Raw genomic sequence first — 15,946 nt, forward strand, 5'->3', positions numbered from 1 at the left:
CATAGCAGTCATCAGCCATACCTTTATAACATAGCAGTCATCAGCCATACCTTTATAACATAGCAGTCATCAGCCATACCTTTTGTTGCTTGACCAGGATGGTTCCGATCTCAGCGGTAACCACGCTAACAATGGTGGTGACGTCGTCTTTGAAGCGGTCAGAGAAGCGACTCCTTCGAGGAATATTTTGCTTCTCCAGATGATTGACATGCTGAGCCATGCTTTTCACCTGTAGTGCGCACACACACACACACACACACACACACACACACACACACACACACACACACACACACACACACACACACACACACACACACACACACACACACACACACACACACACACACACCTATTAATTCTAAAATGACAGAAATACAGTAATAGTGCACTACAGTAAAATTCAGAGTGTCCATTTATTAATTTGTAACTGTTATTAAATGAACAGTCAGGACCATATAGATTAGAATACTGACCAACAGCTCAAAGAAGAACCAGGCATATTTATAGGCGTTCTCTCTGCAGACTCCTGTGCTGACCACCATCTGCAGGGCCAGCTCCTCGTGGAACTGCTGCAAGAGACAGAACACAGAGCCACTCAATCAGGGCTTCTAATGGAGGGTTGTTACTCATTCAACCAACACAGATATTATGCACATTCACTCAGAAGAATATAGGCTGAGCTATAAACAGGAGGATGAATGAAGGGAACTTTTGACATCAGACATTAATTCATTTACTTGTGAGTATAATGTCACACTGCCCCCCTGTGGTAACTACTGGTAACAAAAGAAGAGATCAACACATTTTGGGGAATCTCTTTTATTCTAGGCATGTCATATAATAGCATATATTTTGCCAGACCAGGACCAGTGAGGCAGTGTAGATGAGACATTCAATGACACTGTTATATAGTCTGAAAGAGGTTTGGGTTGTGTATGATGTAAGTCCAAACACTGGCAAGATATTTTGCTCCATTGATTAGGAATTCATCATCCAAAACACCTCAGCCTTACATTGCACGGTGAAACAGGTGTCAACGTCACTTCTAGCATGTAAACGACCACAAACAAAACAGATTCTACCAATATATAACATCACAAACACTAGTTAACCCTTCTGTTAAAGAAAAATGTCAACTTCACGTTTATTTAGACATTTTTGACTGGACCCAGATTTTGAATGGACCCAGATCTTTTTTGAGATGTTATTGGCAGGACCTGCATTGTTTGCATTTGTTTATGTGCTACAAGAAAGCTGTTTTACCATGCAGTGACGATGATGAGGAGACTGTTTTAGACTGAATATACATTCCTAATCAACAGAGCAAGACATCACGCCAATATCTGGAGTTACATCATGGCAACGAACTACACAAGTGAAACCTCTACCAAACTGTCATTGAACGTTTAAACCCTATATAATTAGATGTCCGGGGCCCCCCACGGCTCTATACTATTTTCAATCTACACAAAATGTCTTCCACTGTCTTCACTGAAATAGCTGATCTATAAGTGCACTGTCCCAGATTAGAGACAATAGGGTTCATGTTGTTTATAATAGTATTAGTAAAAGACATAATACACATTACTGATAGCAAATAAGCACTGCTAAAAGATCTTTACCTTTCTGTTGGAGGGTCTGGTGCCTCCAGTGGAGCCCTGGTTGCTTACCTTTCTGTTGGAGGGTCTGGTGCCTCCAGTGGAGCCCTGGTTGCTCACATCAACATAGGTAGACATGCTAAAAGATCTTTACCTTTCTGTTGGAGGGTCTGGTGCCTCCAGTGGAGCCCTGGTTGCTCACATCAACATAGGTAGACATGCTAAAAGATCTTTACCTTTCTGTTGGAGGGTCTGGTGCCTCCAGTGGAGCCCTGGTTGCTCACATCAACATAGGTAAAGATAGGTAAAGATAGGTAAAGATCTTTACCTTTCTGTTGGAGGGTCTGGTGCCTCCAGTGGAGCCCTGGTTGCTCACATCAACATAGGTAGACATGCGGCAGCCTGGGTTGTTATGACCCTGGAGACGAACACGGAAACACAGGTTCCATCACAATGAACTTGATGAATGAGGATGTGTCCAAAATATGGTGACTAGTGGTCTATCCCAAGGTCTAATGTTCTGTGGGGAATGGGTATCAAGTCAGTGTACTGTGTGTGTATAAGAAATTATGCCATCAGAACCATTTACATACTCTGTACATGTTTGTGTGTACCTGTGCACAAAGTGTGTGACAATAATTTGCTCAGTGTGAGTATGTGTTTGGCTTAAATTTACCAATTTAACAGTTCTTTTTTGAAGACACTACAAATTAATGTTTTGTTTGTTTACAATTTACAATTTAAGCATTCAGCAGACGCTCTGAATCCATAGCTATTTACAGTAAGCAAGAATAAAAACATGGTGTTTGACTGTTTGTTGGCAGCTCATCTAGACATTAGTCCATCCATGTATTAGTGCAAACATTGCAGGTATGTGCTGTGCAGTACCTTGGAGGCCAGGATGTTTTTAACCTCTGCATCCTCAGCAGAGGAGTGTGGAGCCGGGATGTCAGGGTTACTGCTACTGCGCGCTCTGGACTGGAGAAGCATGTTGCCGACTGCAGACGCTGTAGCCCGGCTCATGGTGCTGCAGCGATTCTCTGCAGCTGGCAACGAACTGCCTGGACCTACATATACAGTAGAACCATGTGCATGTACGTACGTGAGCACACACGCACACACACACACACACACACACACACACACACACACACACACACACACACACACACACACACACACACACACACACACACACACACACACACACACACACACACACACACACACACACACACACACACACACACACACACACACACACACACACACAGTAAGACATATTTTAATCAAAAATATAATTAATCAGGTTTTTTATTTTTTAGACTGATTTAGACTGGGAGTCAATGCTCTTTTAAATAAGGTACCTGCAAGCTGGATCTCTCGCGGTGCGTCAGGCAGACGAAACACCCAGTAGAGGTAGGACGCTAGAAGGCCATTCCTGCCCTGCTGGTCTCTACTCAGCTCCAGGCTGTTATGGAGACTATTGACGACAGACACCACCGACTCAAAGGCTATCTGAGCCAAGTTGGCTGTTGCACAAAGACATACGTAACAACAAATAATGTTAGATTGATAGACTTAAAAAATAAAAGTACATGCAAAACAACATTAGAGGCTCCTTCAATAATGTTGCAAAATGATAGTATATTATATTATAATAAAGCTAATGAATAAAAAGTGGCGTAAAGGCGAATTTGTTCCAATTTGTCAATATTCCAATGGAGGTTGAATTTAGCATTCCTTTGATTCCCTAGCCCGCCCAGACACATATCTCTAAAGCTTAATTTACTATTTCATAACAGTGTCAGGGGCAGCGGTGGCCGAACGGTTTGCGGGGCGGTCTTGTTATCGGAAGGTCGCCAGTTCGAATCCCCGGACCGGCACGTTAAAATTACCACCGCTGAAGTGCCCTTGAGCAAGGCATTGAACCCCTACCATGAAATGTTCTATGAGCAGGGTCTGGCTGTAAACAAGCATCTCGAGCTTAGTCCATTCACCCTGGGTAAACAAAGAACTTTGCTTTGCTTTGCTTACTCACTGAAAATAATTATGGATTTTTGTTGTCGTCGCATTTTCTGCTTTATTTGGAAAGAAGAAAGGCGGGAAGAGAAGGACAGAGAGAGAATGGACATAATATACAAGATATGGCACCGGGAGTCAAAATCGAACCCGGGTCCTCGCAACTGACAAGGACATTGTTTGGGTTGAGCTACCAGCTCAACCCAAACAAAGCGACACCATATTGTTGCTTTTCTGCCTTATTTATTGATAGGACACGTGGAGATAGACAGGAAACAAGGAGAGAGAGACTGGGTATGACTGGCAGCAAAGGTCGTCGGGGCCGGGACTCGAACCCGCGACAGGCTGTCAGGCATGCGCCTATATGTGGTATGCGCCTGGACCACTATGCAAGCGGGTGCCCCACCATATGGACTATGAATGAGGTGTAACTCACCAGTCTGCCCTGCAATGACCATGGGCTGCATGATGAGGGTGAAGAGCTTATCCAGCACCAGGTGGAGGTAGAGCACCAAAGGCTCTAGTCTGGAGGAGGACAGGGAGATGATGCTGAGCTTCAGCTCCTGCTCCAGCTTGTTCTCTGCAATCTTCTCATCCCTGACCCGCAGGGGGAATGAGGCCCCGCCTTCCAAGGCGTGGCAGAGGGTAAAGAAACGCTCCAAGTGGTTGTCCTGGGTACAGAGCGTGGAATGTTGTATTAGATATGTAATGGTGGTTATTTTGTACAAGACAGACAGATTTTGTAGTAATTATTTTCTTTTCAGTGTGTATTTGTGAGTGTGAGAACCCTTCAGCCGAGATTTCCGTGTGTGTGTGTGTGTGTGTGTGTGTGTGTGTGTGTGTGTGTGTGTGTGTGTGTGTGTGTGTGTGTGTGTGTGTGTGTGTGTGTGTGTGTGTGTGTATCAGTGTGAGAGAGTGAGTAAGAAGTGTCAGGTGTGTGTGTGTGTGTGTTTGTGAGCCTCTGTGTGTGTGTGTGTGTGTGTGTGTGTGTGCGTATCCATTTCTCACTTGTGCATGTACAGAGGACACAGCTTGAATCTCCAGGTTGAACAGTCCTTTATGACTCTCCATCCACTTAACTGGAGGGACTTGGGTGGGCATTTTCTGCAATGGACAAAGAGATAGATTTAATATACTAGTCGGCTCCGTTCCATAGCTGGTATTACTACAGAAAATACATGCTATACACGTACTGTACATATATGGCTTGATGATAGAAATAAAAACAGAATGGATAAAGGAGAGTCCAGTCCGGCGTTAGGACGCTGAATCCTACCTCAGGGGAGTGCAGGGAGTAGTTGGCAGGCAGTCGTTCCTGGGCGATGGGGAGACAGTACTGACCCGTCTGCAGGCGGTCACTATTCAGTATGGGAAGCCACTGGACGAGAGGCAGAGACAGTGGATAGCTCTTAGTATGTGTGTATACATGGTGGATATTGTGATATGAGACTATAGAGCGTTGCAGTCCCGCCCCTTACTATGGACCAGGAAATGATTCTCCGTTCATTTTCCTCATAGACATTTCAGAAAGTATTTATTTAAAGACGTTTACGCCGCGGACAAAGCCAGCTCGAGTCGTGACAAATCATGACAAAAAATAATTAGAACGAAGAAAGAAACGGCAGGTTACAACACTTTTTTTGTTGTTTTTCTTCTTTGTAATTATTTGTTTGGTCCAAAATATTGTTTGTGTTGTCATGAGTTGTCACGACTCGAGTTGGCTTTGTCCGTGGCGTAACCGTCTTTAAATAAATACTTTCTGAAATGTCTATGGGAAAAATGCATTGGGATTCATTTCCTGGTCCATGGTAGGGGGAGGGACTGCGACGCTCTATTGTATGGGATTTGGGATATTGTAATGGTGACATGGTTTGAATCACTTAAACCTTAATCACTTATGTGGTTTAAAGTAAAATATTCAAATTTGATGGGGAATAAGTAAGCCCACTAAAACGACCAGATGTTAATTCTTGAGGCAAACCTTAGTGTTCATTTGAATCAGAGAGTGCACTCTCTGTGTGTTAACTTAACACTTTTTACTGTGTACTGTACCTGTAAGTGATGTGTGTATCCCTTCAGACACAACAAACAACCCAGTGTGTTCAGTCTCAGCAGTCATAGGCATTTAACCACTTAAGCCCTATGTACCTAGTTTACCAGGTTCCCTCTGAGTTCTACACATTTGGTCCGCTCCTTTTTTACCTCTACACAAAATCTCTTTGCTGAGAATAGACCATCTATAAGCTCACAGTCGGCTTGGCGGTGAGTTTAGTAGTCATTCTACAGCATGTCACTAACTGTTAACAACAGCGTAGGGACTGTAGGCTTCATGCAGTTCAAAATGTGCTGCTTCTGTTGATTCTGAAACATCAATCAAATAAATCACTGCATTTGGAGTGTGCAACTTTTTTCCTCCTTTTTAAGATTGTTCCCGAAGGTCAGCACCTCATCAAAGTGACCAAACCCTTGGTGAGTTACTGTTCCTGCTTCCAAAGGTGCTGCCTGCTAGGTAGTAGTATGTAGGGCTGTTATGATCATGACATTTTTGTTGTAGATAAACTTTTTTTTACAAATAATTGCGATTATCGATTTAATTGTGCTTTTGGCTAGGATATATATAAATAAATTAAAATATATTAAATAAAAATTACTATTCTGTTTGTATACTTTAAAATACAAAGAAAATGATAAACATGACAAACAAAAAAAGAAAAAAATAATCGGACAATTAGACGCAAAATTAATTGCGTCTAAAATAATTGTGATCAGGCGGGTACGTAATAACTGTGACAGGCCTACTGTAGCTGCACAGGGGGTCAGAACTCTTACTGAATATCCTATGAGCGTCTCACAGCTGCCACTCTGGTTCTGTTTCTGCTGACAGCTGATGTGATAGAAAGTGAACAGGAGGTGGTGTCTCTCGGTCAGTCGCGCGGGAAGGGCCACCTTCACTTCCTCGTAAAAGTCTGGGGACCTGGCGGGAGTGGGAAGAAATTAAACAAGGGAGAGCGCGAGGGAGGGAGAGAGACAGAAGGATGGAGGGAGAGAGAGCAGGGTGAATGGGGAGAGGAAGGGAGAAAGCGAGCAAGCAATCACGAGATAGTAAGAGAGAGAGATAGTGAATCTGTAATTATAATCACATTTATGACAACATTATATGTAGCAACCTGTGATGTGGTTTATTAGTATTATAGGCAGTTAAGTATCGTCCACATACTTGTTGTGGTACGTCACAGGAGTGTACACCTCCCGCACAAACTCGGGACCGCTCGATTTCCCAAAAAATACCTTTGAATTGAGAGTGAAAAACAGGGTGAAAATGATTAAATCCTTCAAATCGATTAAATTACACAAAGTGAATCTAATACAAAAGGCATTAACCACTTAAACCTTATGTTTGTTGTCAAAAATAGCCAAGCTACAAAAGCCAATCTTTTTCTATTTCTTTTTCATTCCTAATGACATTTGTCTGTGGGTTTTATGAATATCTGAATATTCAACCAATGAAAAGTAAGTTATTAACAAGGGCTGTAAAGAAAATAGCTGATCTACAAGCTTGTAGACCGACTGATCAGTTCTGCTGTGGTATCAGCAGCATTTGGAGTCCATGTGTGTTTCAGAGCTGCACTTACAGGCAGCGAGCAGCTGGAGTCCTCTCCACTCATGAACTGGAATTTAATGCTGATGTTCCGTGCCGACGTCAATCTGTTGACAAAGTTCAGCCTCTGAGGGTAGATATAGAGCAGGTTCCTACAGAGAGAAGACAGGCGAGGAATCACAAACCATTTCTGTTCAATACACAATGTTATCTCAAGTCTTAAATACACTCCTTCAGACTGGAACAATCTACCTGTTCATATTCGGTCAACATCTTTTCAATAGTTAAAACTTTGCTGTCCTCTCACCTTGAGATTAACTGATTAATCCTGTTTTGACTGATTCTATTCTATACAATGATTCACATTATGTGCTTTGTGTATTGTTGTTGTTGTTGTTGCTGCTGCGGGGCGGCGGTGGCTCAGGGATAGTGGCTGGATGGTAACTGCAAGGTTGCCAGTTCTAACCCGGGATCCCCCAGAGTTAGTGTCGAAGTGTCATACACCGCCGCTATCGGTGTATGAATGTGTGGGTGAATGGATGAATGCAATGCACAATCTATAAATGCACCATTCACCATTGTTGTATGTTTGGTTTGGGCGTCCTCCCTTGGTGGTTAGTTTTTTGTTTTTGTTCTGTTTTCTAAATGCATGTATAATATCATGTATTCTTTAATGTGTGGACCCCCTTGAAAACAAGATGGTTCATCTCAAGGGGTTATTTAATGAAGAATTCCAACCCACCACACCTTCGACACACCACAAATAGGCCTGTGGCATGCCAACTCTGTCAATTCTTATGAAGACCACTGGAGGGCACCATTGGCACAGTAAAGTCATGTAAGAGGAACAAGTTAACCAACCATAATAGTTTGAATGACTAAGTGATAATTACTATCACTATACTATGTTGTTGACCGCCTGGGGTTTTAACACAACACTTGAAACCTGATATACAAGGGAGATGCCATTGAGCAGTAACACCCACTAGCATGTAATTATCATTCACATGGCTTGTTTGCACATGGAGTCAAACATGTTGAGTCGATATGTTATTTTTTAACAATTACACTGTAAAAGCATGTACTTTAGTGTGTCTCTTCACAGTGCTCATCTATCAGACACTCTCACGGACACCTTGAATTACAGGGTGGACCAAAACTGTTGGTACGATGAGATAACGAGTGACACTAACTATTGCTATCGCTAGTAGAAGTACATTGTCTGTAAAACACATGTCTTGTTTACACCTGAAGCTACGTGCTATTTGTTTTTAAATACCTCCATGGTACAGTGCTGAAGACCTTGGAAGAGCAGGGATACAAAGTACTATTTATACACAGTGCACACTGCACAAATGTGCGTGTAATAATAATATTAATAACAACAACAACATCTCAAATTTATATAGTACATTTTAAAGTATCCAACGACGCTTTACATGGCGAGGGGGACGACAACAAAAGAGCAACTTTATTAGGACAAAAAAAACACTAAGAAAAGACTAAGGAATAAAATCAATAAAGAAAACATTGGAATGATGAGAGGTGTGGAGTTAGCTGGAGAAAGCCATAAGGAAGAGGTGGGTTTTGACAGCAGTTTTAGGTTGGAGGGTTGGGGCTTCTCTGAGAGTATTGGGGAGTGCATTCCGCAGCCAAAACAAAAGCTCTATCGCCCCAGTTACGGTACTTGGTCCTGGGGACCTCAAGGACGTTGCCGTGTGTATATGTATATATACATATGGTATATATAAATGTGTTGAACACAAACTCACCGGTAGATGTTGTGCGGTACCAACACCTCATTGGAGGGGAACTCCAGCACCTCTTTGATTGGCCGAATGTTCTTCTCAGCCACAGGGATCAGAGGGATGAGCTCTGAGGAGAGGCAGGCTGGTGGCATGTCATTGACTGGTGACATGTCCAGTTTTATGGTACCTGCACACCAGGAGATAGGTCACACAACATTATTAGAACCATACAGAGCACAGTGCACTTGGTAAAAAACGGAAAAGAAAAGGAATAGAGCTCCAGAGTTGAAACACAACCTGGTATGGTCTTGAATCTCCCTTTTGGAGTAGATGTCTTCTTAATATCTGACAAGACCTTTAACAAGTCGTCATCACTCAAACGATCTCCCTCCTGAAAAAACAAAAGGTGTAAACTGTAAAGGGTGCAAGATAGTAGGAATGTCAGCGCAAAGGAATGTCAGCGCAAAGTCTAGGACACAAGCGAAGAGTTGACGTCTGGTGCTGGTCACAGTCCCTCAGGAAAGAGGGAGACAGGGTGAGACACGCAGCAAAGGTCAGACTCTAAGCTGTGACGCACATGCCCAGACTGCTAGGCCATTTTGGTCATTTTGGGGGTCCTTTAAAGGTAAAGGTTTGAGAACCACTGATATAGAAACATACGCTTTTTAGAAAACCAACTGAAATTGTGGCTGCACAGACTTTTATTTTTGTAATGGGAATGTATATGTGGAATGCATGACATGGCATGGTGGATGAAAACACATGAAAACATTATCCACATGTCTGCCTCTGTCTCTCTCGCATGAGTGGAATGTAGTATATCTGTTGTGTCTCAAGGAAACAATGATACTTGACATTTTACAAATTACTTGCCAGGTATGCAGGCAGTCACGCGTGTGTGTGTGTGTGTGTGTGTGTGTGTGTGTGTGTGTGTGTGTGTGTGTGTGTGTGTGTGTGTGTGTGTGTGTGTGTGTGTGTGTGTGTGTGCGCGTGCGTGCGAGTTGGCAAGTCGAGCAGAAACTGAACAGGCAGCAGAACAGGCCTTGATTTTTAGGTTCCACTTCAAAACTTCAAACTTCCTTTCAAACTAAATGTCCGTACACACCGGGAGCATTTATATTGGGCGATTAACTCACATAAATTCAAACTCCAGTTTGTGTCATGAGTGCATCCACACAGAATACGAATAATATGTGCTGATAAAGCAAAGTAATTGTATTTTTTGACACCAGATCGGTTTTTCACCATGAACAGAAGTGTATGAATGAGGCATTACCAAATGAATAGGTTGCTGTGAAATGTTCCCATACATTATTTTTGGATTGTTTGTTCGTCACGCTCCCAGTGTGTTAAGGACCATTAGTCTCACAAAGACGTAATAATAATAAAATAATTTAGTTATGTGTGTGTGATCAATCTTACCTGCTTAAATAAAGTGCTGATGGTGATGTTAGCAGGTTTGAAGGCAGAAACATTAAACGGTTGATCCTCCATGCTGCTGAAACGTTCCGAGTTCCTCCTGGGAAGCTGTGGGAACCTCCTGTCCATACTGCTGGACTTACCTGCAAGTACAGGCACAAGAGACTGATTAAAACACAGCTGTTCATTTTAGCCAATCCCTAAAATGATCTACATTATGTGCTCACTGAGAAGTATCACATTTGAGGCACAAATTAGATACTCTAGATATGCACACAGTCAGGCTCGCACAATTACAAAACACGTACCTCGATAGCTGTCTGAGTCTGGGACATCCCGCTCTAGCGTGGCGGTGCTGATGACATCCATTATGTTGATGGTGGCCCAGGCGAAGGGCATGCGATAGCGACCCAACCTCTCACAGAACACCTCTGCCTGCTTTCGCAACTTCTCCAGCTTGTCCTTGTTCTGAGGACAAATAAATAAATGAACAAGATTAACCATTTCAATGTGATACACTTCGTTTACCGGAGTGCCCCTTTAACACTTAGACTGTGTGTGTGGCCACAAGTGGTAATAGCATGCGCAGTGTCGGTGTCACGCAGTGTCGGAATTGGGGAGATTAGTACTACTCAAGTACTCCATTGTAAGAAAAGGCTAATGTTAGCATTAGCTCACGCTAGCTATCTGTTTCGAGAAACGTTTATATATAAATCGCGATGCGATGATATTTTTTTAAATCAGATCCGAACCTCGGATGTCTGATCAGTACAACAAACAGTGACGTAGTTTCGAAAAAAAGAGCCAGAGAAGATCCTAATTATAACAGTAGTCTACGCATGTGCGAGCACGTTCCTTGCGTGGGGGGGGGGGGGGGGGGGGAGCAAGACATTGCCTAGCACCCGGCTCAGGGCAAAAAGTTGTTTTTTAGCGGTGCTGTTTCAGATCCATATAAAGCGATATAAAACGTATATACACATCAATCACAGACAACAGATGGCTATTTAAAAACGTACTGGAAAATAGATCTACAAAAGGAGACAGACTAGACAGACAAACAGAGACATGATGAATGTAGAAGACTGGGGGTTGAAGGGGTCATTCAGGTCAGGTCATCCTCCTCAGAGTCAGAAGACAGCGTGGAAGCATGGACTCCCACGGAGTCTAGAGGTTAGATGACAAAACTGGGATCTCGCATACGTAGACACATGCTGAGCAGCTATTTTCGCTGAATGTTTGCCCCCCAGAATAGGGACGTTGTGTGGTTAAAGTCAGAATTAAAATGTTGCCACGAGGCGCCCAATAGCTAAGAGGTCAAGGTGCGTACCACATAGGCTCAAATGCCTGACAGAAAGTCTAAACTTCAACTCTTGGGCCAGACGGACCATTTGCTGCAGGTCACTACTGCTCTCCCTGTATCCTGTCTATCTCCACTCTTGCCATCAATAAAGGCTCAGAAAAAGCCAGAAAAAGATTATAATGTGTTGCTTTTTTGTGTTTTAGATGTTGTCCAGAGGCTAGTAAATTACTTAAATATTTACAGTGTACCCACAGGATATGAAATGTAATTGGGGTGTGCTTTTGCACCGCGAGGTTAGAATACCTTTGTTGAATCATTCTCCCTCAGGGTTGTGTAGGGTTCAGCACAGTCACTGATCTCTCCTTGCTGAAGAACCTTTTCAATCTGCAATAAGGACAGCGAGAACATGATTCAACAGGCCAGTTGAACACTTAAACACAAGAACATACATGGCAGTTTGTCAGAAGAACAGTATGTAATGTATGTCTGTCGAGAAATGTATACACAGTAAAAATCCTTTTCATCTCAGAGTCTAATACAGAGAATTTTTACTGTGTACAAGTCTGAGCGATGGCCACTAATACTTTTCAAAAGAAGTCTGAATATAGCAGCGCAATTTTAAGTCAGTGAATACAGTAGATGTACCTACTAGGACTGTCCTTAGTCAACCAATAGTCATGATGAATTTGTTGAATAATCAATTAGTTGTTTTATCTGCAAATGTGTAAAATTTGTTGTGTTTGCTGCACCCAGAGTTTAAAGAGATGTCCAAATTCTTCAATAAATAATGAATTTAGCATGGAAAAACGCAACTAAACAAAGTCTTGGTCGTCTAAGACCAAACTGACCAATTCATCGATTATTGGGCTATGAATGTGGGCAGCCCTAGTAGCTACTGTACTACACGAGTGCTCTATGCTATTACCTTGATGACCAGGTAGATGTCTGGCGAGGGGTATGTGATGGAAAAGATGGCAGACCTGGCCAGGGTCGAGAGGTCCACATTTGGGGTGTGGGCCTTCAAGGAACCCTTGAACTGGTCTGAGATCAGATCACAGTAGAAGTTCTCCGATATCTGGACAAAAGAGAGGAAAAAATACAGTGTGTTAAAAGCACATACTGGATGTGGCTATTTACTACTTACAGTAATGCTGTGTATATCTGCCATACATTTGTGAGCATAGGAGAAGACACAATTCACCCAAAGTGGATATAAAATTCCATAACGGAATCCCCACTGTACCAAATGGAGGGGAAATTAAATCAATATCCACAATGTTACATGATGCTCATTTCATTTATTGAATCATCTCTACAGGAGCAAGCATCTTGCAATGGGTCTGGTCCACAAGATTCGATACACCACCAAGATACCCATGTACCTGTCTAGATACTTCCTTAATGTTAACGAAGTCCACACCCACAACACCAGAGGGAGTGCAACGAACCATGTACAACCAAGATTCGGCACAAACAAGGGACTAAATTATTTTCGCTCCTATGCCACCAAAATGTGGAACGCCCTACCAACAGTCATTAAGACATGCGAATCCCTTGACTCCTTCAAAACCGCTCTCAAAGGGCACCTACGGATGGCTGCAATTCGAAACTGGCCCCTGTAAAATCGGAATCCCTCAAACACGGACGCAAGGACAACACAAGAGACGGTCGCGGCCACACAGCCAACTCAAGGTATGGCCACTGAGCCGACTTGGGGACCCAACGCAAGGACAACACAAGAGACGGTCACGGCCACACAGCCAACTCAAGGTACGGCCAGGGAGCCGAGGGACCCAACGCAAGGACAACACAAGAGACGGTCACGGCCACACAGCCAACTCAAGGTACGGCCACTGAGCCGACTCGGGGACCCAACGCAGCTCCTCCAAGGAAAACAAACAAATGAACGGAGCTGAACGTGAATCCTCCCCACCACCCACCCCTTTTTTCCCTCACTGTATATGTTTCTTTTCCCTTTTTACCTCCATTATGATGAATTCCTGTTCTGCTCTTTGTCTATATAGAAGTGTCTATTTGTACGTCTCTAAATGTTTTTGATGAATTGAACATGGTGGACCCTATTGGAAACAAGTGTAATGCTTAATTGGGTCGTCCACTCACAGTTAACAGCCTTTGTATTGAGTTTGTGCTTGAAATGTACTGTAATTCTGCAAACTGTTAATAAATATTTCAATCAATCAAAAAAAAAAGCAGGGCTGTGTGTGTGGAATTCTATCCGCTCAGTCCGATCTGTTGTTCCTCCAGTTGCCTCCCTTGTGACCCCCAGGCTACGGACATGACCATATGCCCTGACCTCTCTCCTGTTGTGAGCGTCATGTGATCCTCTCCATTAAGCAGCCATTAATTCCTACCCCCTCGTTCCTTTCTCCTCGTCAGGCCCCTAGCTGTCCCCTCCTCTGACGTTCCATCTTAAAAAGTATTTGAAGGCCTGTTGGAAAGCCATAATGGTCTGAACTCCAAATGTATCCCCTGTGAAATGAACTAATTAGCCCTGTTGTCTAACATAACAATAAATGGCTCACGAGTCACATTGAAACATGCTGTGAGCTTGTAGATCTGCTATTTTCACTAGTTTTTGATAATATTTGCTTAGGATAAGATGCCCCCAAACAGGGACGTGAGGTTGAAACTAAAGTGGTTAATTAAGTATCATACAGGGAAGTGCAGTTAGGTACTGCATGTTGTAATTATCCAATTACTAATAACACTAACTGCTTACTACGGTCAGTTTGAGTAACATTCACATAGGGTCCTCAGAGTGACACCTCTCAGGAGAGTGGAGAAGTGAAGCATAATCACATTTTTAAATGTGTTCAGTTTGTTGCCGTCTGGTAAGTAAGCCAATTTTCTGTTTCTGTAGCGTGAGGCAGCTTGATGTACAAGTACACCTCCTGGACATGACGCTAATATGTGGTAGGAACTTACCCCAATCCAACCCTTGATGCCGAGTGCTAAGCAGGGAGGCATTGGGTCCCATTTTTCAGAGTCTTTGGCATGACCCGGCCAGGGATCAAAGCCTGACCTGACCAGTCTCAGGGCGGACACTCTAACCACAAGGCCACTGAGCTGGTTGTTGTCTGGTAACTGAAAACAACTGGCTAAACTAAAGGATATTCTCTTGACATTCAAACTCAGTTGTAAATGTCAAAGAATCAATCAAACCTATAATAAAAGTGAAAACTGTAAGCTTGACAATGCATTAATTTGTGTAGGTTTTAAATATCCAAGAGCCCACTAAATCAAAACAGTAAACAGGCTCCAATGAATTATAATGAAGACTTCACAGGCGAAATTCAATCTTTTGTGTATTTAATGAGACATAAAGTAGACCAGAATTTTTGTTTCCAAAGAAACCGTTTTAAGTACTTTCCTCTTAGCCATCACAACATACTGTAGTGTAGACAACTCTTAGCTAGCTTAATATGAAGTATTTCACTCCTTGCTAAATACATTTGTCAGTATGGTCAGTTGATCAGAGGCAGCACCCGTGTTGATGCGCAAAATCATCTGTATGCGTGTACCCCATCTTGTACAAAAGCCCTGATGAGAGGTCCGGAAGGCCATCTTGTACAAAAGCCCTGATGAGAAGTCCGGAAGGACAGGATTTATAACTGGAGAATTATATGGAATAATATGAACATCTGCAACAGATTTCATGAATGTGAAACAACAAACAGTGCTTCTATAGTGAGCCATGGAGACAGCAGAGAAGGGAAGCAGGAGGAGAGAGTGAGAATGGAAGGAAATTGGACAATATTATGACAGAAATGCGAAGGAGAAAACAGGACACAGAGGAGAGACTGAGAAAAAAAAACAATAAAATATGTTTCATATTCCAGCCTCATCAAGTCAGAATTGAGTAAACAAGCTGGAGAGTTTGTCCTCCACTGTGACAGAGATGCATTTCATAACTTCAACATCCTGTCTCTGATCCAATAAGCAGGAAGTTGTATTACCCTTCACAAGGACACAGCTGGGCTCAACAACTCATTTAATGCTGCTGCTACTGTTAAAGCGCAAAGCCAATGTGACACATTAGAGAGCGGGCTGGAGGACTGCAAATATCAAGGAGGTAAAGTGCACGCATCGTCACATGGAAATGTCTATTTTGAACCGCAACCGTCTGCCTACATGAAGTTGTAAAAAGACTGTAATGTACAATGATGCTCAATATTGTATTATACACCGTCTCCTACCAGACCATAATGTCCAACAATCCTGCAGTGGCTTTAGAAGC

At 42.8% G+C, this 15,946-nt stretch overlaps 1 protein-coding gene across 2 annotated transcripts in view; it reads right to left on the reverse strand.

The window, feature by feature from the left end:
- dock8 (dedicator of cytokinesis 8) overlaps positions 1-15,946 on the reverse strand; it is a 78,875-nt gene that overhangs the window by 31,692 nt on the left and 31,237 nt on the right. For both annotated transcript variants that reach the window (XM_079517121.1, XM_079517120.1), the window contains exons 9-25: positions 12,614-12,763; positions 11,992-12,072; positions 10,697-10,856; positions 10,392-10,531; positions 9,267-9,360; positions 8,994-9,156; positions 7,256-7,373; positions 6,841-6,911; positions 6,453-6,597; positions 4,900-5,001; positions 4,632-4,727; positions 4,060-4,294; positions 2,969-3,133; positions 2,490-2,668; positions 1,930-2,019; positions 477-572; positions 80-229 (exon numbers count right to left, since the gene is read on the reverse strand). In XM_079517121.1, the coding sequence (XP_079373247.1) occupies positions 80-229; positions 477-572; positions 1,930-2,019; positions 2,490-2,668; positions 2,969-3,133; positions 4,060-4,294; positions 4,632-4,727; positions 4,900-5,001; positions 6,453-6,597; positions 6,841-6,911; positions 7,256-7,373; positions 8,994-9,156; positions 9,267-9,360; positions 10,392-10,531; positions 10,697-10,856; positions 11,992-12,072; positions 12,614-12,763 (2,235 nt within the window). The remainder of the gene's footprint in view (positions 1-79; positions 230-476; positions 573-1,929; positions 2,020-2,489; positions 2,669-2,968; positions 3,134-4,059; positions 4,295-4,631; positions 4,728-4,899; positions 5,002-6,452; positions 6,598-6,840; positions 6,912-7,255; positions 7,374-8,993; positions 9,157-9,266; positions 9,361-10,391; positions 10,532-10,696; positions 10,857-11,991; positions 12,073-12,613; positions 12,764-15,946) is intronic.

This window comes from Electrona antarctica (genome assembly GCF_951216825.1).
Source record: "Electrona antarctica genome assembly, chromosome: 12".
Classification (NCBI taxonomy): domain Eukaryota; kingdom Metazoa; phylum Chordata; class Actinopteri; order Myctophiformes; family Myctophidae; genus Electrona; species Electrona antarctica.